Here is a 26,156-nt window from a genome sequence, read left to right on the forward strand (position 1 = left end):
AATCAAGAGTCCCCTACTTGCTGCGGTCTTAGCTGTTCACCCGGCCTGGAATTCTAAGTCCTTCCCAAGATTTTACATCCCTCCTCTCTGCTTACTATTTCTCTGTAGTAGAAATCACTAGTATCACTAGTATACAGATATTTTAGTTATTCATCTTGTTTTTCTCTCCCATGAGAATCCCAGTTCTAGGAGGCTTTAAATCGGAACTGGACAGGGAGTTATTTTAGAATTTTAGCTAAAAAAGGAGTCGCCATCCAGTAACTGATTTCTATATGCCTCTCCCGGGTTACAGGCTTTAAAGAAATTGGTATCTCAATTTATTTTCACAGCATTAGCCTCATTTTATAAATAAGAAAATGAACTAAAGTAACTTTGCTTCTTAAAAGTTTACAAGTGGGCAACTGGAATTAGAACCCAGACCTGGTTCCAAGTCTCTCTGTTAAACAGTGTAAAATTACAACTTGGTAATATTTGCAATAAGGTTTTCTGATCTAACCTCCCCCCCAAACAAACTAACAAAACCCCTCTATTTACATCTGTAAATGAGAACAAAACCTACATCTGAAACTAATATAATACTGCATGTCAACTGTAATTTAAAAAATCACTTAAAGTCAGAAAAAAAAAAACCACCTTTTAGAAATCTGTAAGAGCCCGCAGTGTGGTGCAGGGGACGGAACACTATCACCGAGTAGGAGACACTAGGGACCACACCCTGGTTCCGTCGCCTCCGGGCTGCTGGTTCCGAGCAGCTCGAGCTCCCTGTGTTGAGATGCGGGACTCCCAACGCACGGCCGTGCCTCACGTTAATGCAAAACCTCAGAAGAGAGTGAGTTCTCTTTTTAAACATGGAGTTGAAAGTTGCCTGGCTTTCAGAACTTAAATGTCGTTTCCAAAGCTGTTAGTCAGTCAATAATGTTCATCAGTAGCCCATACTCTGGTCTGAGAAGGAACACAGAGTCACAAACGAAACTTAAGCAAGCACAATTCCTCGTGTCGAATGACTTAATTCAGACCGGGAGCTCCCCTGCACAGCAGTAGCTGTTCCGTAGCTCTTGGATGCTGGGAGACCTGCATTTCAGAAGCTGCTAAGTCCCGTCTGGAAACTAGACAACCTCCCACCAGATGGACAGTGGAGCCTGCAATACAGTCTCTTTGGAAAATGGCCAAGTTACCAAAAAGGGGGCTTAACTGTGAAACAGACTAGCTCAGGCTTTTTTTCTTTTTGTTTAAATCTGCTATCCTTTCAAAAATTAGAAAATAGAATTATAAACAGAGCTAAATTTAGCATTCATTTACCAAGTATTACATAAAAACAGCTGTAGAACAGATGAAAGTACAGAGCACTATTTAAGAGGACACCAGCATACATTCTAGTTCTTTCTGTGGACACTTCAGTCTTTGGTGTCTTTTTCTCCCAGAATTAAATGTCTTGTGGGTTAACTCTTGGTTTTCAAGATCCTAAATAGATTTATAAGGTGTCAGAACTACTGGAGTCTTTCTTGGCTATATGCTGCTTCTACCTCAATATACTCAGACAGGAGATCGTGACTGAACTTGCTCCTGTTCCTCTCCTCTCCCCTGACCCGACCACCACAGCACAGCAGCCCAGGCACGGTGGGGATGCGTCCACACAGCAGCCGCGTTCACCCAGAAGATCGTGACTGCACTTGCTCCTGTTCCTCTCCTCTCCCCTGACCCGACAACCACAGCACAGTGGCCCAGGCTCGGTGGAGATGCGTCCACACAGCAGCCCAGGCACGGTGGAGATGCGTCCGCACAGAAGCAGCGATCAGGGCCATCCAGCAACTCCAGGAGGATGGCCAGGAGGTGGTTTGCATACCCACATTATTAAGTAGCTAATTAAGTAGCTAATTGTTCCTTTTCTCTTATTCGGTATATTACTCCCTTTGTCACAAAACCTAGACCTTAATCAAGGGCTCTAGACTTTCTTAGCATGTATTGAATTAAAACAGTTTGGATTTAAACTATCATATATTAAGTGATCTTTTCCTCAAACTATATGTAATGAAAATAGAGCATACATTTTCAACTGATATAGTAATTTCTTATTTTTAATGATCTTTTGATTAGATTAAATCATAGGTACAAAGTATTTTATATATAACATAATGAAGATATGAGAACTCGCTACCTAACCCACGCTTAAATATATTATCAATAATTGTTTCTACCACCATGCCCCATCCTGCTTCCTCCAGAGGTAACCCCCTCTCCTGAACTGTGTTTACCATCCCTTGCTTTTGTTACAAGTGTGTATAAATATGCCTAGATTACATGTTTATATTTATTTTGATTTCTAGAAAAATGGTATCCTTTTCTTTGCAGTGTTACTCGTTTACTTGTCATGTTTCTAAGACACATCCATATTGCTGTGTGAGCCTGTAATTCACTGGTTTCACTGGGGCATCCATTCCATTCCGATACCATATTTACTCACCCATTCTTTTACTGATGGACAGTTGGGCTGTAAATGATGTTCTTTATCTAAGTCCCCCCAGAGAGTGACTACGAGGAGAGGGCTGTAGCTACGGCTCAATTCCCTACTCACTGCTTGTTGAAGGGGAAACAAGGGCTCTGGAATCAGCTTTGGATTTAAATCCTGGTTCCCTTGTGGGGGTGATAGGTGTGTTCACTATCTTGACTGTGGTTATGCGATCCTGTGTGTATACAGATGTCAAAAGTTATTAAATAATTTAAATACGTGAAGTTTATTTTATGTAAATTATATCTTATTAACACTGTTTTAAAACAGAGAAAGATCTCAATTTCAGTATTTAAAAGCTATGTGATATTAAGCAAGTGATACAATTTCTCTAAGATATAGGCTCTCACCTGTGATATGGGCACAATCTAAGCTACCTGGCATGGTTACAAGAAGTACCACATAGATTCACACACAGCAGAGCCCCGACAGGCTCCTGGGCTCTCCCATGTGCCTGCCGCTTGGCTTCCTGTTAGGAATACCGAGGTCAACAAGACAGGAACACTGTCCCCCACTTAGAAGGAGAGGCAGACATGACTGGAGCCTTATTCCAGCGTAACAGGATATTTGAAACAAGAAAAAGTGAAGAAATTACTCGATACACTCTCAATTCCAGGCCTGAATACATCAAGGCCTGGAAAAGTCAGACCCCAATCTCCTCCTCGCCTGCAATGATACGTAGCAACAAGGGCCACAGAGTACAGAGCAGCTCTGACTCTGTTTCTACTGGATTCTGAAATTACTCAGATTGAGACCCCATGACAAAGGCCTGCATCTAGGGTCATCATAAATGTCTGACCATCAGCTACTCTACGCTAAGGACTATGTCTAGATATTAAGACCCAGCAGCACATAAAACAGGTTTTGAAAAAACAGCCTAAATGAGTGAACACCAGACAAGTCAAAGACGCACTGAAAACGACAATCACTTGCAGAATGAGAAGGGGTTTGAGTAACTGCGTAATCGCGTCCTTTTATTTAACCAACATGGAGCAATGGAAATAAAATACAAAGTGAGAAGCCCTGTCTTCACATCCTCCCTGATGCGTTCGAGCTGTGTGATCTTGAGAAAGCCATTTCATAATTCCGAGTCTCAGTTCATTAAAATTACAGTAATGATATGACAACACTTATTTCATGGGAGTTCTTGTGGGAAATGAGATATAATTTGTGAAAAACATTATGAAAATGTTCTAAAGCATTCTGCTCTTATTATAAAGTTAGTGCAGGTATAACTGCTGGTCGTTCTGCATATAGATAACCTGTGAAGAGACAACAACCAGAATTTTTTTAGTAGTTGCTGAAACCTCTCATTCATTGCTTTAGGCAGGAAATTCTATGAGGGTGGAATAAAAGAATCATTGGGAGAGTGGCCAAATTTTCATAAAAAGCAGACATTGTCCACTGCGTCATTTTCCTTGAAGTCTGGTTTGAAAAACCAAGCAGAGTTTAATGATACTAATCATTACTTGAGCATACACTACACGCCAGGCACCAGGCTAAGGCTTTTACAAACATTAATTCACTTCATCTTCACAACATCCCTCTAAGGTAGGTAATGTAGTCATGTAATTTATTATCAAAACCAGAGCGCCTTTGAGAGCGAAGGGTGTGCTATTAATAATTACACAGGACAGCAGCTGTGAACCAGGGTTGTTCTGAGCACACCAGAACATGTGGTTTATAACTCTTTACAGTTGAGGAAACTGAAGCTCACAGAGGGAAGCAATTTCCCCAAGGCCAGCAGCACCGACAGGTGGGGACGGTGTCCCAAACCAGTGCTCTCTCAACCATCATGTCATATAAGCCTCCAGCATTTGCAGTTCCAGAGCAAGGCTGCTGTCCGTTTGTCTTCTTCAAAGTCCTCCTTTGATTTATACTTGTCTTATTAACGAAGACCAAAACAGAACCCGAGATGCCAGTTCAAAGAATAACAGGAAATAGAAAAGAAAATTTCAGTTTCTATCAACACCATTAAAGCCAACTGTCATTGCCATAATCCCACACTCATTTAACTGTTTGGGGGTGAATTTTACACAAGAGGTTGAGTAACTCATGACTGACACGCTTTCTGCTGAGATAATGGGGCCTCTATGAGTGTTTCTGTGATTCACTGAACATACCATCACATCTAACCCCCAACAATGGCAGTTGGAGAAATGCCTTATCAACTCACAGGATGTATTTTGGCATCTACAACTGAACTTCCTTCAAATATCCGAACACCCTCTGGTAAGTACGTGGTATGCAATGAAAACGGAAAGAACAACAACAGAAAAAATGTCAAGGCTAGAACAATACTAAAGCAGTGACTTACTCTTTGATTTTGCAGATGAATAAAGAGGTATGTCATGGATTCTAAATCCCTCTGCAGAAAGCATTTCTCACGCAGCACGTTTAAAATTTAGTACAGAACATATATAGTTGGAAATACTTCAAACAATTTTTTTCTTCTCACACTACATCACCAGTTTGAAAGATATACGTGCATATTAGCAAAATACCTTTCTCCATACAATACACTTGAGTTGTACTCAGTAAATGTTTTACATTCATTATTCTAGAATAATTATCAGAATAAATAGCCAGATGTCCCCTAAGTTCTCTGTTCTAATTTATATGTTCTTAACCTTTGCGCCTTATTAGCAACTCTCATTGTAGAAGAATGCTGTGTGTGTGTGTGTGTGTGTGTGTGTGTGTGTGTGTGTGTCAGAGAGAGGGACAGATAGAAACAGATAGGAAGAGGCCCTGGCCGGTTGGCTCAGTGGTAGAGTGTCGGCCTGGCGTGCGGGAGTCCCGGGTTCAATTCCCGGCCAGGGCACACAAGAGAAGCGCCCATCTGCTTCTCCACCCCTCCCCTTCTCCTTCCTCTCTGTCTCTCTCTTCCCCTCCTGCAGCCAAGGCTCCATTGGAGCAAGGTTGGCCCGGGTGCTGAGGATGGCTCTATGACCTCTGCCTCAGGCGCTGGAATGGCTCTGGTTGCAGTGGAACAACGCCCCAGATGGGCAGAGCATCACCCCCTGGTGGGCATGCCGGGTGGATCCCGGTCAGGTGCATGCGGGAGTCTGTCTGACTGCCTCCCGTTTCCAACTTCAGAAAAATACAAAAAAAAGAAACAGACAGGAAGAGAGAGAGATGAGAAACATCAATTCTTCGTTGCAGTACCTTAGTTGTTCACTGATTGCTTTCTCATATGTGCCTTGGCTGGGGGTCGGGTGGCACAGGGGGCTCCAACCGAGTCAGAGACCCCTTGCTCAAGATAGTGACCTTGGGCTTTGAGCCAGCAACTACGGGGTCATGTCTATGATCCCACACTCAAGCTGGTGAACTCTCTCAAGCCTAAGGGGCTCGATGGGCCCGTGCTTAAGCCGGCGACCTCGGAGTTTTGAACCTGGGACCTAGCGTCCCAGACCCGATGTTCTATCCACTGTGCACCACCTGGTCAGGTGCTTACCTTTTCCTTTTAGACTTGAAACTTATAAGGAGAGAACTGCAAATCCTTGGGTGCCCTTTACCCAGCCTCCCCAATGTTGGTGTTACACAATCATGGTGTACTTGTTAAAACTAAGAAATTAACTTGGGATAACACTCTTACAGTAAACAACAGACTTTGTTGAATTTATAAGCCTTACCTTCTGATCGGTTTCTTCATCCTCATCTTGATACTCATCGCAGGGCGGGCTGGAGTTGGCGGCGAAGGTGGGTCCCTGGGAGTAGTACTGAGAGCTCCGGTAGCCATCCCGCCGCAGCTTGTCACATTCTGCGCAGGGGATGGGATGGGACGGAGGAAGGGCATTAGAAACCAGACTTTTCTTTGCTCCTCTTTATTCACCTTTTCTGGTAATATTTCCCTAGGCATAATAAGACTTCAAAAGAATAATATTGAAAATGAAAATAATGATAAAAATGACTAAGAATTAGAAAAGTACCTACTAAAGAGTACATGTAATGTTAACAGACTTTAAAAAGATTACCTTGAGACCTCACAACAACCCTCTGAGTCAAGCTTAGGGCAATTAAAGTTGTCCCTCTGCACTGTTATGCTAGTAAGCAGTGGGTTCAGAATTGGAACCCAGGGTCTTGCTAGAATTCTCGACACACAATTGCTTATGTAATTTCACATCAAATACCACAAGCAATCTTCATGCTATGCTCGCGTCCTAGACTTGTCTGTTGGAAGCAGCAGGAGAAATCACAGGCAATAATGTTCTCATTTTTACTTCTCAATTTAAGTTTGGTGCCAAACAGCCTATAAACACTGTGCGGAACTTAATATGAAGCTGGTGGCGGTCTGAGATGCCTGCCAGTCCACAGAGGAATGCCTGGCACCGCCAAGTGGAAGGCAGCTAGGGGGCATGGTGCCCTGGATCAGAGGGGGACTAAGGCCACCGGTTGCTTAGAGACAAACTGTCTTCAAGGAGGACCCACTGCGCTGATGGCTCTCCCCAGTGGCGGGAGAGCAGCTTTAAAAAGCCCCAGGAGTTTTCCTATTACCCAGATCCCACCTTAGAGGAGCATCCGCCTTGCAAAAGTATTTGCCACAGGGTTCCTTTATGTATCCAGCTTGCTGAAGGCCCTGCAAAATGTGTTTGCTTTTTGGAAAGGTTTCCTTTTTGCACGGCTTTACAGAAGCATGCACGCAAAGGCACAGAACCAAAGTAGGGCATCTTCAGAATTCCTTTCTAACACTAGGATCTATGGTTCTTCTTCAAAGGAGAGATAGTAGTTGCTTTCATGCAGGGATAACAATTCTTCAACCAGGGAATAAAAACCCTCTCTCCTTTGCTACTACACAGTGGGAGTGGACAGAGAACGTTTCCAATCCGGGGCGGCAAATCAGAGTTTTTAAAATCCCATAGACATAGTCAGGAGCATCTTTTAGAATGCCAAGCTAACTTAAAAGTGCACACGTACTCGGAAGACAGCTGAATATTATTTACTCCAGTCACTTACTGGACAAATAATTTGTGGGCTGGGCTGGCAACTACTCTTAATATCATGGAAAATGGAAAATAAAATAAAAAATTCTGACACCTCCAGATCACAATTTATTTTTTTAATGAGGATTTACTCATGCTAACAGAACCCTTTTCAGTGAGAGATATTTTCACATCTTCTCTGATATTAAACAATTTCTGTAAGAAAATAAATAGTACAACCGGAGTCTGAACTGTCACTCTGCGGACATATTGTTACATAAAGCATAATTAGTAGTTTTCAACTGCTGTACCATGCAATTTTGGGATTCTATAAATTTTTGTTTGATTTTCTTTAATTACCTTAAAGCTAGATTTGAAAAAATAACATTCAAGCTCAATAGTTTTACATTTTATTAACTTGTGCTACTGAACTAACTTTTCTGTGGTCCTATAACACTGACCTCTCCCAAGGACTCAGAGTGAAACCTGTAAAACAAACTAATAAAAAACCGTCACCACTTGCAGCTACTGACCATGTAATTCAGTATTTTCAAATACTTGCCAAATGCAACAAAATACAAAGCGAAGGCCAAAGCCCTTTAAATGAAGTCTTTCTGTTGTTCAAAACAGTAGTTTCCCCCTCGCTAACTGGCCCTATAATAAGTTTAAGAATCTGCATTACATATTGGATACCCTGTCAGAGATGTTTGAAAAAGAATCCTCTCCAAAGAAATAAGGACTCCTGAACTAGATCACCTCGAAAGCTGATGTGAGCTCTGACATCCTTTACAAGAACATTAAAAATAACAAAAATGACTTGATATGTATTAAATCTTAAAGACCAAAATATTAGAAAATTATTATTCATATATTAAAAGCATAAGTCTTACAATGATAAGCACTTCTAATAATAAAAATGTGCCACCATTTGACCCTAGTTAAAAACACAATGCTTTCTTTTCTCTCAATGAAGTTTATGCCATACAAATGTTTGAACAGTAATATAACAAACAGTAGTATATCAAATAAAAGACGATCTGGGTCTAAGACTAAACCAGGCAGTATAAATTTATGGCAGATGACCAATCCTTTGATTCTTACAAATTTTCTGAAATCTAGTCAACTCCCCAATATCCATGATCATTTTATCATATTACAACTCCGGGGAAATGTAGGAAAATTTCTCTTGTCAAGTTACAACAGCTCTCCGTTCCTAAAACCAAGGCTTTGTTCACTAATAACTGCGTTTATTGTCTGTAGAGTGAGATATAAGTAAGTGCAAGCCATCATGAATAAACAAAGACTTTTCAAACACTTAACTGAGTAGCAGCGAGGCACAGCAGAATTTAAAGCCAGGTTACTCCAGCAACTACAGGCTAGAAACAAGATACTAAATGTAACAGAAGATCTGTCTTTAACACATACTCCTCTTGCAACAGAAATTAAGAGTAAAACCCCATTATTGTTCTCACAGAGCTGCCTGGATAAAGGTGTCACTGTTCGTTGTGTCCTCTGGTTTCCCAACTACATTTCCTCCTCCTTCCTTACCTGTCAAACTATTTTCTTTAGTGCAAGAACAATGAACAAACATATCTTGGCAAACTGAAGTTTTAAATATAGAAGAAAGAAATAATGTCATAGAATCAGATGGTTCTTTAATCATCTTGTGAACTTAATACTGCTTTGGCCTCCAAATCTTCATGCATTAGAGCTATTCTTTAGGTTTTCTCCCCCCTCCCCTTTTTAAATTAACGGATTTGAGAGAGAAAGGAAAACTTTCTGATCCTGTATGCGCCCTGACTGGGGGTTGAACCAGAAACCTCTGTGCTTTGGGATGATGCTACAATCAACTGAGCAATCTGGCCAGGGCGCCTTAAGCTTTCCATTTTAATATTTTAGACATGTGAAAAGTTTCCTGCAAGATGCTTTAAAGAGTTCTTTTCAAAATAATTTTCTCTGCTGGAAATCTTTGGTGAATTTCCACTTTCTTTGGTTTGTATTGAATCAGTCACAATGATCTAGACAGTGTTTTTCAACAACTAGTTTGCAGACCCATGCTGGTCCCCCAGAAATTTCATGCTGATCCATAAAAGGTAAGCACCCTGATGTTGTAAGAAGATTACAGAAGGTCTAGATGTAGCACTCACAAAGAGTTCCACAATCTCAGTGGCTAAACCTACCAGAATATTCTCTGTTGCACATTCTCCCCCAGGCTGAGCTAGTAGGGCTCATGCAGGGACCGAGGACCAGGGACCAGACCTCAGCCTGAGCTTGGACAGTCAAGGCAGTGCAGAAGAACGTGGTGCATTTCACACCGGCTCCAGGAACTTCTGCCAGAAGTGCCAGGGGTGACTTCCACTACTATTTCTTTAGACAAAACAAGCCACAAGGCTGTACCTAAACTAACTTCAAAGGGGTCAAGAAAGGGCAATCCTACCCCACAAGCAAGGGAGAAAATAAGAATGCTTTAAAATAGCTCTCTAATAACTGTCCCAAACAGAGGAATAACAATGAATCTAAGATTTTCTAGACTGTTGTTACTCTTCTCCTGACATTGATTTAATGCTTATTTCCAATCCTTGAATGAGGTTGAGAGGCTCTGATGGGAAATTTTGCAGCAGCAATGAAAAGCTACCCCTGCGCATTTTAGGAACAGGAGGTTGACCACAGGAGGTACACTGTATGGAGGAGCAGCTGAATGTCTGGAGAGGAACCCAGACAGACCTGGCACTGCTACCGACTACGAGAACTCGGGGACAGCATTTGAACCTCCTGGAAACTCAGACCCCACCTCTGGAAAGCTGGGACGTGACTCCTTCTGGGAAGCTGTGGTGAGAAACATTCAACAAATGTGTTCGGGTGCTCCAAGAGGAGCCCAGGTTAAGGGATGCCAGAACCTTGCGCAGAACCATTCACATGGCGGGTGCTCAAAAACCAGTCATTGAGCCTGACCAGGCGGTGGCGCAGTGGATAGAGCGTTGGACTGGGATGCACAGGACCCAGGTTCAAAACCTCAAGCTCGCCAGCTTGAGTGCGGGCTCATCTGGTTTGAGCAAGGCTCACCAGCTTGAGTCCAGGGTCGCTGGCTTGAGCAAGGGGTCACTTGGTCTGCTGTAGCTCCCCGGTCAAGGCACATATGAGAAAGCAATCAGTGAGAAACTAAGGTGCCACAATGAAGAATTTATGCTTCTCATCTCTCTCCCTTCCGATCTGTCTGTCACTATCTGTCCCTCTCTTAGTCTCTGTCACAACAACAATAACAACAACAACAAAACCCCAGTCATTGCTGGCAGACTTCCACAGAAGCTGTAACTACTGCAAACGGCCACTTTCAAAAGGCAGTAAGCAACTCCGTAACAAGACTTGCTTGGCTGCACAATTCTTTTTTTTTTTTTTCATTTTTCCAAAGCTGGAAACGGGGAGACAGTCAGACAGACTCCTACATGCGCCCGACCGGGATCCACCTGGCATGCCCACTAGGGGGTAATGCTCTGCCCGCCCCTCAGGCGTTGCTCTGTTGCATCCAGAGCCATTCTAGCGCCTGAGGCAGAGGCCACAGAGCCATCCTCAGCACCCGGGCCAACTTTGCTCCAATGGAGCCTTGCTGCGGGAGGGGAAGAGAGAGACAGAGAGGAAGGAGAGGGGGAGGGGTGGAGAAGTAAATGGGCGCCTCTCCTATGTGCCCTGGCCAGGAATCGAACCCAGGACTCCTGCACGCCGGGCCGACGCTCTACCGCTGAGCCAACCGGCCAGAGCTTGATGTTGATGTTGTTAAGACCATGTTGGAGCAAGATCCTTTTCTGACAACATCGGAGATCCCAGAAAGGCTTAATTCAGCTCAGCAAACCATTTCGGACCATATTCGGAAGATAGAATTGGTGTGGAAATATATTATTTAATAAAGTTTATTGACGGTAAGAAAAATTTGTATTTTATTTTATTCCAAAAACGAACAGAACATTCCGGTAGACCTTATATGTGTGTGTATGTGTGTGTGTGTGTGTGTGTGCGCAATCGAATATATTTCAATTCCCACAGAAATATTTTTGATTGCACAGAATATTTGTGTGTATACACACACACACACACACACACAAACACACACTCGAAGCCTCCTACTCAGGGACATTTTACATAGGAAGAGCACCAGCCAGGTGCTTGGTAAATGTATCTCATATATCACAATTCTATAGCAAGGAAAGGATAAAGGTTCTTTGATCTGAAAGTATGTGTTAGGAGTTCAATTGTGTCTCCCAAAAAGATAAACGGAAATCTTAACCCCTGGCAATTGTGAATGTGACCTCAGTTGGACACAGGGTCTCTCTAGATGTAATCCTGTTAAAGTGAAGTCACCAGGATGGGCCCTAATTCAATATGACTGGGGTCCTTATGAGAAAACAGAGACAGTAGGACAATGTGAAGAGCCGGCCCCACGAGCAGCGGCTCATCTCCTTTCCATTCTGGGTCTTCTGTTTGATGGCTGCTTTCCTCACCTCTCCGCCGGGGCGACTCCGTGGAGGTCACCTACTCCAGGCCGGGCCCCGGGCTGGCGCAGGCTAAGCTTCGCATTAAACACAATACTTCTCTAAACCACCCTCCAAAACAAAACAAAACAAAACGACAGAGACACACAGAGAGGGAAGACGGCCATGTGAAGACGGAGGAGGCGATTGGACTTATGTTCCCGCCAGCCAAAGGGGGCCTGGGGCCCAGAGGAGCTGGAAGAGGCAGGGAGAGAGTCTCCCTGCAAGGCTGGAGGGAGCGTGGCCCTGCCAGCACCTTGACTGGGACTTCTAGCTTCCAGAACTGTAAGACAACACATTACTGTTGTTTTAAGCCACCCAGTTTGCGGCACTTCGCTACAGCAGCCCGAGGAAATCAACACAGTATGGCACTAGCAGGTGCCGAGCTGTGGAATAAACTCAGAAGGACCGATCTTCAATTCCCACAGGAATATTTTTGATTGCACAGAATATACAGATAACTTATAGAACTAGTGAATTTAGTAAGATGGTATGATAGAAGATCAATATATAAAAATCAACTGTATTTTTTTATCCCAGCAATGAAGAATCAGAAATTAAAATTTAAAAAGTAGTACTTACAACAATATCAAAAATATGAAATACTTAGGAGTGTATCTGACAACGGATGTGTAAGACTGTACACTCAAAGCCTCAAAACAGAGAGTTTTGAAAGATCTGAATAAATCAAGAGATACCCAGTTTTCTAGGATCGGAAAATATAGTATTAGTAAGATGTCGACTCTATACTTGAGTCCATTTGAGCTGAGTCCAGCATCTTGGGGAAGAGGGCGGGTGGGCAGGAAGTGAGATTCCATCCCTTCTCTGTTCAAAGTCTCCTGGTGAAAACCAGAGTCCACATAGTAACCTACAAGACCCGTGACATACACTGTACCCCTCTCACCACCATCTCCTCCTGTTCTCCTTCTTCCCTCAGCCCAACCACACTTTCCTCCAGCTCTGCCTCAGGGTGAAGGGGCCCACTTTCTTCTCTCAGATGCCACCACTCAGTGAGGCCCGTGCCAACACCACTCCCTGGTCCCTTCCCTGCTTTCTTTTTCTCTTAGCAATTAGGACCTTCCAACACCCTACGTAGTTGACCATTTGGTTTGTTTTTTTATGCCCTCGTTTAAAACACAAGCTCTATGGGCACAGGACTTCCGTCTGTTCTGTTCACTGTGGAATCTCCTGTTCCTATGCTAATACTCAGCAGGTAGAGATGCTTCACACATATTTGTGAATTAATGGGGAGGTGTGGGATGGGAAGCTTTGCTCTGGAGTTACAATTTATGAGTAGCTGAGGAAAGAGAATTGTTTTAGGAGCTAATGAATTCTTGTAAGTATGACCCTGCCTCTTTCGCAGTAGATGCTACTGTACCACCTTACACCTTTTCTTTGCAAGTTTTTCCTTAAAAATCATCAACTGAACCCTACACGCTGAGAGGCACAGCAAGGGCTCTAAGGAGGTATGTGATAGGGTTATAAGACACTGAAGAGTTCAGGCTAGCATGGGAGGCTCGAGTGACTACAGAAGGCTTTGTGGAAGAGAGGACTTGAGGTAAGCCACGAGGGAGGGTGGCGTTTTGATTAAGCTGTCGTGGGCTCCCTGCAAGCATGGTGGTGGCTCCTGTGGCCCTGTACTGCTGTCATCTGTAAGAGTGGGTGATGGTAATGTACGTTATATATTATTATGTGTAATTATATAATTAGTATAAATTTGAGAAGTTTTTAAGTTTTTAATTGATTTTTTTTTTTTTTTTTAGCGGGGGAAGAGAGAGGGAGGAGAGACATGAGAAGCATCAACTCATTGCTGCTTCACTTTAGTTGTTCACTGATTGCTTCTCATAAGTGCCTTGACTGGGCGGGACAGGGGGCTCAAACCGAGTCAGTGACCCCTTGCTCAAGCCAGTGACCTTGGGACCATATTGATGATCCTGCGCTCAAGCCAACAACCCCATGCTCCAGCTGGTCAGCCTGTGCTCCAGCTGGCAACCTTAGGGTTTCAAACTAGGGACCTCAGTGTTTCAGGTCGACACTCTACCTGCTGCGCCACAACTAGTCAGTCATGACTTTGAAAATGTATAAAATAATTTCCAGAAGGGATAAAAGGATTTTCTTTTCAATGTTAAAATGCTGAGTCTGGCCCTGGCCGGTTGGCTCAGCGGTAGAGCGTCGGCCTAGCGTGCGGAGGACCCGGGTTTGATTCCCGGCCAGGGCACATAGGAGAAGCGCCCATTTGCTTCTCCACCCCTCCGCCGCGCTTTCCTCTCTGTCTCTCTCTTCCCCTCCCGCAGCCGAGGCTCCATTGGAGCAAAGATGGCCCGGGCGCTGGGGATGGCTCTGTGGCCTCTGCCTCAGGCGCTAGAGTGGCTCTGGTCGCAATATGGCGACGCCCAGGATGGGCAGAGCATCGCCCCCTGGGGGGCAGAGCACCGCCCCTGGTGGGCGTGCCGGTTGGATACCGGTCGGGCGCATGCGGGAGTCTGTCTGACTGTCTCTCCCTGTTTCCAGCTTCAGAAAAATGAAAAAAAAAAAAAAAAAATGCTGAGTCTGCTAACATTTTCATTACCCCTATGTCATATTTTCACCTACAGACTTGCTTTGCCACTGATGAAGAATAAATCTTAATTTCAATAGACCTTAAATACCAGTATTCCTTAAGGTCAACATTTACTTATTTCATTTTGTTTCACATTTTTTTGTTATGGAAATGTAAGTAGCCTTGTCCAGCTGGCTCAACAACAGAGCGTTGGCCTGGCATGTGGAAGTCCCAGGTTCGATTTCCAGTCAGGGCACACAGGAGAAGCGACCATCTACTTCTCCACCCCTCTCCCTTTTCCTTCTCACTCTCTCTCGCTCTTCCTCTCCTGTAGCCATGGCTTGAATGGTTCAAGCAAGTTGGCCCTGGGCACTGAGGATGGCTTAATGGCCTTACCTCAGGCACTAAAAATAGCTCGGTTGCTGAGCAATGGAGCAATGCCCCGGATGGGAAGAGCATTGCCTGGTAGGGGGCTTGCAGTGTGGATCCCGGCTGGGGCACATGTGGGAGTCTATCTCTCAGCCTCCCTGCTTCTCACTAAAAATAAAATAAGAAAATGTAAATGTAGGGGACAATTGTAACAGAACTAGTTAAACATCTTTCCTTTCTAGAAGAGTTCAAGGGCACTAAAAGCCCAAACTGAACGTACTGATTTGCTGGAAGTGTTACTAGGGACACTGGTAAGTGTGGCAGAGGGAGACGTGGAGGGGGCAGAGTTTTATCATAAGTACTGTAATAGCCTGCAATTTACTCTCAGAAAAGAACTCCAGTTTTGGGGCCAAAATGGCTGGGTTCTAATTTTGCCTCCACCACTTGGAAGTTTCTTTCTGTGTCTCAAGGTTTTCACATGTAAACTGTGGATAATTATAATACCCATCTCTTAGGATCATTGTGAAGAGTAAATAATTCACTGATGTGAAGTGCTTAGAGCAGTGGCTTATTCATATGGCGCCCTCAAAGTAAATATTATAAATATGCAGTAATTACTGTCATGTCTGCTGAGAGCTGTTATCACATCACGCCTTTCCTCACTATAAAGGGGAACTTCTGTTGGGACCTTAGACATTAGTTCCTGAGGAGATGTTTCTTGTCCAGAGTTGCACAGCTTTTCACTAGCCAAATGGGCACTTCTCAATGCCCAATTTCTGTCACAGTTTCCTTCCAAGATGCTCTGAACTTCTGGCCATAAGAAAGTAGATATATTTGTCTTATGGATTATGAAGCCCAGGTGTCAAATTTCTGGTAGACCCAGGTTTCCAAACTTCTGAGTTATTTACCCATCAGATTATCAAGAGCAGTGAAAGACTAGTTCAGTTACATATCTCTACCCACGGCCAGAGAATGAAGAGCACATACGAGTACATCATGTATGTTCAGAAGAAAATCAATTCTAGTTCAACAGCTCTATTGGCTATTATACAGGTAAAGAAGATAGTTTAAGCTTTCAAGTAAGCACATAGGAAAAATTTACTGCACTCAAATGCTACACTTTGTAAACATCAGAGAACTTATTTTCCTAATGGAAATCAACCCAAAATTCATTTTAAAATAGAAGGGATTTACTTTCCAGTTAATTTACTGGGTTTGACAATACTTGAAGAAAGATTCTGTCGTTAAGATTCTGCCTTTGCTAGTAACGTATATTGAATTTTCCAAAAGTATATCTGTATTTTCCCTTAATTCTCCAAAAACAGTTGAACATCAATGCGTTTGAACTGTAACATAAGAGACTATACATGGTCAAATGTTTAAGTTACTCAGTTATTTGTAGCATATCAAATGAGTTGAAAAACTATATTAAATCTTAAAGATATCATGGATTTAACATAGATCTTTTCAATGGATATTTCCCTAGATAATTTGATAGCAATTTTAAATGATAGATTCCAAATAAATATGCCATTTTGGTTTAGCATTATACTAATAATTCATTCTCCCCACCTTCTTTTTTTTTGTTTTTTTGTTTTTTTTTTTTACAGAGACAGAGAAAGTCAGAGAGAGGGATAGATAGGGACAGACAGACAGGAACAGAGAGAGATGAGAAGTGTCAATCATCAGTTTTTCATTGTGGCATTTTAGTTGTTCATTGGTTGCTTTCTCATATGTGCCTTGACCGTGGGGCTACAGCACACTGAGTAACCCCTTGCTTAAGCCAGCGACCTCGGGTCTAAGCTGGTGAGCTTTTTTTTGCTCAAACCAGATGAGCCCGCACTCAAGCTGGCAACCTCGGGGTCTCGAACCTGGGCCCTCTGCATCCCAGTCTGACACTCTATCCACTGCGCCACCGCCTGGTCAGGCCCCTCCCTTCTTTAAGGTAAGAGTTTATATGTAGTTACATAGAAATGCCTACAATGACATAAAAGAATATCATTATATGTAAAGTATTAAATCCAAATTTATCTTCCAATAAGTGCATATTTGGGTCCATAAAATCCCTTTTTCATCAATCATCACTTCAGTGACATTTAGCATCCAAAGCATCATAAAACATAAAAGGGTAAGGAGAAATGCATGGCTTTAATGATTAAGTCCAAGTCTCTGAAAGTTCTGGAAGTGAGTATCTTCTCTCTTAATGGTGCATATAAGACAAAATGTTCCAGCTGCTACAGTGTAATTTGCTCAACTGTGGGTAATCAGGGCCAACTATTGTATATCACCCAGTGTAAAGGGAAGGGAGTTCCTCTGAAGGGAGTAATTTGCTCAGGAAACCTGCCATCGCCCAGGTAATGAATGACGGCAGTCAAGAGTCCAAACTCTGAAAGTAATAGCTGGGTGTTCAAAATCCTAAACTTTATTGATCAAGTCAGGCTTAAGGGGTACACTCCAGAATTCAAAGTGCTTACAATTTAGCCAAAGGATAAAGAAGTTCACGTGACAACTTATGAAGGCGTGATACTCAATGATACCCGTCATGCCATCAGTGTTTAGTAAGCACAAGTGAGGAGCATGGGTCGGAGCCAGCATCAACACAGAATTTAATGGGAGGGGAGACCCAATCCTATTTGTTTAAGACATAAGTTGAGGGAAGAGCAGGTGGGAGTGGATGAAAAAGGGAAGATAATGTTGAGTGCTCAAATGGCCTATCTCCCCAAGGAAATTTAGTTTTGGTAGAATTTTAGGGAAACTGACCAAATCTAGCAATGAAAAAACTAACTACATCATGGGTAACTCCCAGAAGATTTCTGTGCAGATAGAAGGGATGTCACAGGAAGCTTCATTTACAGAGAAACCTCCCAGACAAGCTTTGGGGAGGAGCAAAGTAGAAAAGAGCAGCTGGTGATAGAATGCTGCCTTTGAAATAAACGGGTTGCGGCCCTGGCCGGTGGGCTCAATGGCAGAGCATCGGCCGGCATGTGGAATCCCCACGTTCAATTGCAGGTTAGGTCATACAGGAAAGGCAACCATCTACTTCTCCATCCCTCCTCCTCTCCTCCTTCTCTCTCTCTCTTTCTCCCTCTCTCTATCTCTCCCCCTCTCTCCCTCAGGAATGGCTAATTTGAACAAGTTGGACCCTGCTGCTGAGCAACTGAGCAAGGACCCCAGATGTTCAAAGCATCACCTCCTAGTGGGCTTGCCAGGTGGATCCAGTCGGGGTATATGTGGGAGTCAGTCTCTCTGCCTTCCTGCCTTTCACTTGATAGATAGATAGATAGATAGACAGATAAATGGGTTTCTTTGCCAAGGGAAAGAAAAAGAATGATACAAAGACTGCCAAATTCATCTGCCTAAAAGTTATTTTAGCACAATTCCAAGTGACTTCTCATTCAATTTGCAAAGTGTGTTTGGCAAAATAAAGCGATCAGGATGGGGAAGGTGGCCTATTACAGAGGAAAAAAACCAAATCAATTGTGTCATCAGCTAACAAACAGGAAATGAGTTTGCTGACGAATGTTTTAACACACTGGAAGGAATTCCTCTTCTACCCCCCATGGCCTGGGACCAGTGACAATATTAAACACTGTAAGGCAATCTCATTTTATGTAGAAGAGTCAAAAAAAATTTTTTAAGGTCATTTTGATTAATAGCTTCCCTCTATGACTAATTCTTATTAGAGCAGAATAACCCTCCCCCTCCCCAGTTAATAATTAAATATTAAAACTTCAGGGGCTGGATAAAACTGTTAGCTTTATTTTTCATTACAAACCATGGAAAGAATGACTCCTAAGATGTTATTTGGCAAAATGTTATTTGCCATGGCAGGAAACCAAATTTTAACATTTCTTCTCTTCACCTACACAAATTCATTTCCGGAGACTCAAAGACCTAAACCTGACTGAAATGAAGGCGAAAGCTGCCCGACGCCCCCGACTCACGCGAGTGTGCGAAGGGCGAGCAGGTTCTGGTCGAGCACCACCAGAGCGCAACCAAAGTGGAGGCGATAGCATTTCACTTTAGAATGAAAAAGCCCTATCACTGGCGGGAGTGGAGCATCACCAAGGTTACTCAATATCAAATAGCCTGCAAAGATTCTAAACCAACACTGGAGACTTCAGTTGTACAGTGAATGATAACAGACCTTATCCACCGTACCTTCAATGTAGCATTTTTATGCTGCCCTGAGCGAAATATAGAGGCCACTCAAGTTACTCACTTTATCAGGAATTAAAATAGAATTGCTGAAACAGCAGACTGGCTACAGACACAAAAACAAAACAAAAGCCTTTTGTTTAAACAATCCCTAGTGCTTTGTTAAGACCTGGATCATTTAAATGACTGTCTCTGCTACCCTAACTTCTCTGTGTTGCTTATCATTAGAAAAGGACTTGTCTCTCTACCTCGTGTAAAAGTAATGAGTGTTCATTTTCCCTTTGCTCTTGCACCTCGACTTCCTCTCCCAGGTTATAAACTACTCACTTCGATTACGATGCTCAGGGTAGTCAGTATTACAAAAAATTTGGTGAGCCATCAAATCCAACACGAGCAGCTAAACTGCCCCTTTTGTACAGCACTTCCCACCCATCCAGTCCTTATTTTGCCTTTGCTCTTCTCTTTTCTTAAGAGAATTTAATCCATTGTTTTAGCGGGTTGAGCAACTTTCCCTAAGGACACACATTCCAAAAGAAATACCTGTATTTCTTTTTAAGACTTCAACGAAATTTTCATTTGTCTTTGAAAAGTCCACCTAATTAAAGTCACAAGAACCAAACAGGAGAGCGCCAAAGGATGAGCCATCCTTCTCACCAAAGACCTAGGCGCCCATTCGACCCAATGAGCAGCGTCAACATTCTTTTGCTCCGTCTCAAAAAGTGCTTTCTCGGGTTCTCAGCTAGGAGACAGAGGGTGAAACCGGACCTCTGGCTGTGCCCCTCGGGTCCCTGCCTGCCACCTCCTCAGGGAACACTCTCCCATTCTCTCTGTGCCTCTTCCCCTCCGATGGCTCCTTCTGACTACAATTGTGTTTTAATTGGCTCTAGCTTTTAAAGCACCAATAACATTACCTTCACCCTGCCACCACCTCAAAATACTGCCCCTCTTCCCTCTGCTTGACAGCTTTTACTTTATTTCTTTTTTTTTTTTTAATTATTTCAAATTTCTGAAGCTGGAAACGGGGAGAGACAGTCAGACAGACTCCCGCATGCGCCCGACCGGGATCCACCCGGCACGCCCACCAGAGGCCACGCTCTGCCCACCAGGGGGCGATGCTCTGCCCACCAGGGGGTGATGCTCTGCCCCTCTGGGGCGTCGCTCTGCCACGACCAGAGCCACTCTAGCGCCTGGGGCAGAGGCCAAGGAGCCATCCCCAGCGCCCGCCCGGGACATCTTTACTATAATGGAGCCTTGGCTGCAGGAGGGGAAGAGAGAGACAGAGAGAAAGGGGGGGAGGGTGGAGAAGCAAATGGGCGCTTCTCCTATGTGCCCTGGCCGGGAATCGAACCCGGGTCCCCCACACGCCAGGCCGATGCTCTACCGCTGAGCCAACCGGCCAGGGCCCTTTTACTTTATTTCTTAAAAAATATTCGTATTATGCTTCTGCTTATAAAAATAATTATCTCATGAAATTTGGCTTTTTAAATCCAGAGACTTCCTTGAAACTGCTCTTTTGAAGGGCACGGGAGGCCACCTCATAATTCAGTAGCCTTTCCTCAGCCTTCTCTCCCCATCCGTGAGCACCGTGATGACTGCCCCATCCTACTCACTTTCTTCTTCCTCAACTCCTCTTGCCAACTCTTTCCAGCCCTAAAATAAACCTTCCCGGCTCACCCCTGCACTTCCTGCATCCCTAATCTCACTCCCGCACACTCACCAGTGGTTCTGTGGCTTTGGCTCTCATCTCTCTCCCGAGTTCTAGATGACCTTCCCAGGACCTGCACTAACCCAGCGGTCGTTATAGCACCATGCACTGGGCCGTGTGCTGGGGTCACGCCAGTGACAGGCAAAGGGCCTGTTCCCAAGGATCTCGCTATCAGGTGGGGAGAGATGTATGTAAATACAATGGGGCAGCTTAGTATAAGCAGTGTGACAGAGGGGACTAAGGGCCCGTGGGAATGTGTGGGAAAGCGTAGGAGGCATGCAGGGTCTGCCCTGGGCAGTCTAGGAAGGCTCTGTGGGGACCGGGGCACCCACAAGGTTCTTAACGGAGGAACAGGAGCTGCCCAGGTGCGAGAGGCGGAGGTTCAGAAGGGAGAGGGAAAGGACTGGAACCTCCGTGGAGAAAAGGCGTAGACAAGACAAGCTAGCATTCCACTGGCCTCATCTTCACGTGTGAAGGCACACGGCAAAGCCCTTGGGTGGAGGGCAGAGAAGCAGGGGGAGAAAGGGTGCTTTGGAGATGAAGCTAGACGAACAGGGGTCAGATCATCAAGGTTGTCAGGTGTGAGGATGTTAGGTTTCATCCTGCCAGTGACGAAGAGCTGGTAAAGAATTTTATTTTAGGCCCTGGCCGGTTGGCTCAGCTCAGCGGTAGAGCGTCGGCCTGGCGTGCGGGGGACCCGGGTTCAATTCCCGGCCAGGGCACATAGGAGAAGCGCCCATTTGCTTCTCCACCCCCCCCCCTTCCTCTCTGTCTCTCTCTTCCCCTCCCGCAGCCAAGGCTCCATTGGAGCAAAGATGGCCCAGGCACTGGGGATGGCTCCTTGGCCTCTGCCCCAGGCGCTAGAGTGGCTCTGGTCGCGGCAGAGCAACGCGGCAGAGCAATGCCCCAGAGGGGCAGAGCATCGCCTCCTGGTGGGCAGAGCATCGCCCCCTGATGGGCGTGCCGAGTGGATCCTGGTCGGGCGCATGCGGGAGTCTGTCTGACTGTCTCTCCCCGTTTCCGGCTTCAGAAAAATACAAAAAAAAAAAAGAATTTTATTTTATTTTACTTTTTTTTTTGTATTTTTCCGAAGCCAGAAATGGGGAAGCAGTCAGACAGACTCCCGCATGCGCCCGACCGGGATCCACCCGGCACGCCCACCAGGGGGCGATGCTCTGCCCATCCAGGGCGTCACTCTGTTGCGACTAGAGCCATTCTAGCGCCTGAGGCAGAAGCCACAGAGCCATCCTCAGCACCCGGGCCAACTTTGGTCCAATGGAGCCTCAGCTGCGGGAGGGGAAGAAAGAGACAGAGAGGAAGGAGAGGGGGAGGGGTGGAGAAGCAGATGGGTGCCTCTCCTGTGTGCCCTGGCCGGGAATAGAACCCGGGACTCCTGCACGTCAGGCCGACGCTCTACCACTGAGCCAACCGGCCAGGGCCTGGTAAAGAATTTTTAACATAGGAGAAGCATGATCAGAGTTATGCTTTAAAGACAACACCCAGGGCCAAGGGCGAGGCTCAGTGATACCACCATCGTCAGTCTGATACACGAGTTACTCATACATCACCTTATCTCCCCAGCCAGCTCTAGGCCTTTAGCAGAAAGCAGCAGAGGCGTTCATTGCTGACTCACCTACAATATCCAGCCCAGGGCCTCAATGGTAGGAGCCACTTGGAAAACTTTTATGTCAACACAAACTTAAGATTCTCAACAATCCATTTGTCAGGACTGAACGCTCAGCAGTCAATTACACCTTTGTGTCAATAAATTTCACACATATCACCTTTAAGCAGTTAAGTACTGAGAGGCCAATCAGAATTTTAGAGCCTAGATGGAAACTTAAGAGATCATAAACTGTTTTCCAGAAGAGGAAGCCAAATTCAAAAGTGGGATGACTTCCCACGTCCCACAGGCTACGGGCAGCCCTGGGATCAGCTTCCTGGTCTCCCAGCTCATCCTCTGGAACAGTCCTAACAGAGCAAGGTGCCCACACTGTGATGGCTGAGAAAGAGGAGACACCGTACTTCCAGCCTCATTCAGTGGCTTTCTCAGAATAATATAACAGTCCGCCTCCCCCCAGTTCTAGGGCTATCTTTGTTTAAACCAGAAAATAACTCAAAATTCTATACGAATGAATGCAAGTAATTTAATGTTTCTTACTTGTAAAAAATTTAAAAGACTCTTTAACCAGTGATATTTCACCTTCTTCTTTTACAAGTCAATTTTACTGAAGGATTCTTCAGGAAGAACACCACAAGCAATGAACTAGGGGAAGAGGAGACTCAGCTGGAAGAGCAAAGTCATTGGTGTATTAAATATTTCCAAACCCTTATCTTTCTTTTACTTCTCTTTTGTAACCGGTGGCTTTTTTCAATCCATTGAGTCACTAATGAGCTATTATAACCCAGTAAGTGCTAGATGTCATCAAGCTGAAACATAGTTTAGATATTAGTCAGGATGCTTCACAATGAAGCTTCCTTTCCTTATTCCTCTTAAACTTATTTGAATTTTCATGAAATTGGGAAAGAGGGAAGAGATTTCTTTAGCAACTGGGAAGCCACTACCTTAGGCATCCATGAGCTAGCTATTCTGCATTCCCTAAATCAAGTTTGGCTACATGAACAAAATCTGCCCTGGGCTTTTAGCTTCCCAGAGTGAGCCCTGTCCCTAGGACCTTTCTGAAAGCTGAGAGCAGCTGAAGAGGCCTCAACGGAAGGGCCTCTGGGTCTCAGGTCACAGTAGGCCAGCGTGGGCTGAGGCTAGACACTGGATTTCCAGGCCTGGCATGGTCGTCTATATACTGCCCAGTAGCTATAAACTGATCCCATAGCTTCTATTGGCCTTGGTTTAATCACCTACACAATGTAATGGGGCTCGACTAATGAGAGGACCTGGGAGGACCCTTCCAGGCATCTTTCCGAGGTTGGTGGTGAGTGAGGAGAAAGGCTCTTTGCTTATGTGGAGGAAATGAACCTGTTAGCTGTCTGTGGCTGCCACTGTCACCTGATGACATTTATTGTTTTGACTATGTCCCTCCTCCCTGCAGCATATATCTGGAGTACAATGGGTGGGAGAGAAAGTACCAGCTAAATCCCGACAGCCATTTGGGAAAGAGAGCTGAAATTTATAAAAAGACGTATCTGTATTTCATTGCATATAAATTACAATGCACTCTTCCTTGACTCCACAAACTGCTTCCATTTTGAGATAAAAACTCATTTTACTCCCATGTAAGCAGATATGATGATCTTTATTTTACCGATGAGAACAGCTTGAATGGTTGGAAGAACAAATTCTGAATTAAACTCAAATCAGATACCGCAGTACTGTATAAGAGGCAGGCTCTGAACCTAGATGTGACTCCTGTACTTTTCACGAACCCTGGACCTTCCTATTAGAAAGCCAGGACGATGGGAGGTTTCTGGAATTTAGGCTGTAGTCTAGTTTTTAAAGCTGATTTTCCAACTGCAGTTGACACAGAATATTAGTTTCAGGTGTACAGCACTGTGATTAAGATATTTACATATCTTATGAAGTGATTGCACAGGTCATATTCTATTTTTTGATCAGTAATAGTAATGGTTACATAAATGTGTACTTTATAATATATTTGTTTGTTAAACTGTACATGTTTTATGTATTTGTCTGGTATATACATCATCTTTTTTTAAGTGAGAAGGAAAAAAAAAGAGGGAGAATTGAATATTGTTAGCAAGAGGCGGGGGAGGCAGGTGCTCATCTCCAGTGTGCGTGAGGGGTAGCAGGTGCATCACTCCAGGAGAGAGGGCGCTCCATCAGCATCCGCAAGGCTGTGCAGAGAAAGGCATCTCCCAGACAGCCCTGGGAACAGTGCCGCAGGGCCCCCAAGAGGAGAGTCTATAGCCGAAACCACAGGGCATCTGGGACACCCCACGGACCCGCTGTGCCCGAGGCAGACTGAGCACAGCCAAGGCCCCTCCTCACATCCAGAACAGAAGGACTGGTCTGAAGTCAAAAGGGAATAGGAGACTACTTATAAAAGAAGGGTAGATGCAGCGGCCCTTGGATAAAGTCTGTGTGTCAGGTATACTGACAGAGAAACCTGGCAATACTACTTGGAAATACGGAGATATACACTCATAATTATAAGAAAGGTACTGTTCCCTAACGTTGAACAGGTTGGTATGTGTGTGCGCGTGCATGCACACACACACACTGTTTTTAATCATTTGGAACAAATCGTCGTTTCTTCACATGGTAAATCCTCAACTCCAGTATCTCCAGATATAATAAATGTCACCCTCTGACTCTGAGTTGATACAAGCCAGATTCAGCATTCCTCCCTCCGCTCACACATCCAATTCGAGAACCACGGAGCAGACTGACCTGCTAAAATGGACTTCTTCAGAAAGAAAGAAAACTGTGACTGAAGAACATTCCTGATAATACAACAGATGCTCTGGGAACCAACTCAGGCAGGAGTGTACACAGACACAGTAACTATGCTGCCTGTTAAACACACTGCGAGAAAGTATGTTTATCCCTCTCCCAAGTTGGGCTTTTGGGGGCGGAGCCTTAAAAATAGCATGGCTTCATTTCCGCCTTTAACGTGCCCTTAATTTTCAAACGAGGTCTCTAAGTTGTAAGAAATAGCATCCGGACCTCTCACTGAACCTGAGCATGCCCACCCTACCCCTCTACCCCCCCCTTTCCCTCTTAATTGTGGCCCTTTTAATAAAGCTAAAAATTGTCCAGACAAAAATGTAGTTAGGTAAAGGTTACGCTCATCATCACAGCTAACACTGATGAGGTTCATGAAGGGTTCAAACAGCTAGGGAAATAAAAGGGGAGAATTCTTCTAGAGAGTCAGTAAAAAGCTAAGTGAATTCTTCATGGATAATGGGATCCATTTTCAGAAATTCACTATTCATTGCTAGCCAGATGTCCTGGTGAGCCAAATATCAAAATACTATTTTTACATCTTGCTATATAGCAAGGTTCTCCAATAAAATAGAAGGAACAAAATGGATTACTCATTGTGACTAATTAGCTATCTTTCTAGATATTTAAGCAAAGAATGTAGAGGTCAAATGAACTTAGACTGATTCCTTATATAACATCGTACTTTAATAGTGCCATTTTTTCTTTTTCATCTTCACTGATAATGAGGCAGTAAGTGCTCTGCACTCGTTTTCTCTGTTTATCTCGGGCTGCTAACATGGTAGAGGGAAAGTGGGACAGACAGTCCTGTACATGTGATTAAAAGTAAATGAAGAAAAAGAGAACTCAGATGTTCTTTCTTTTTTCATCTTTGTCAACCACTGTTCGTCAAGTTATTATTTAACTACAATCTCTTAAGGAGTATATAAATCCAGACTTTAAAAGTTGGCTTCACCCTAGCTGGGTGGCTTAGTTGCTTAGGGAATTGTTCCCATAACGCCAAGGTTGAGGGTTCAA

General features: G+C 44.2%; 1 protein-coding gene across 7 annotated transcripts in view; it reads right to left on the reverse strand.

Annotated features, from left to right (window-relative positions):
- Positions 1 to 26,156, reverse strand: part of NHSL1 (NHS like 1) — a 238,098-nt gene that overhangs the window by 24,671 nt on the left and 187,271 nt on the right. For all 7 annotated transcript variants that reach the window (XM_066248500.1, XM_066248497.1, XM_066248501.1 and 4 more), the window contains exon 3: positions 6,139 to 6,266. In XM_066248500.1, the coding sequence (XP_066104597.1) occupies positions 6,139 to 6,266 (128 nt within the window). The remainder of the gene's footprint in view (positions 1 to 6,138; positions 6,267 to 26,156) is intronic.

This window comes from Saccopteryx bilineata, chromosome 12, assembly GCF_036850765.1.
Source record: "Saccopteryx bilineata isolate mSacBil1 chromosome 12, mSacBil1_pri_phased_curated, whole genome shotgun sequence".
Taxonomy (NCBI): Eukaryota; Metazoa; Chordata; class Mammalia; order Chiroptera; family Emballonuridae; genus Saccopteryx; species Saccopteryx bilineata.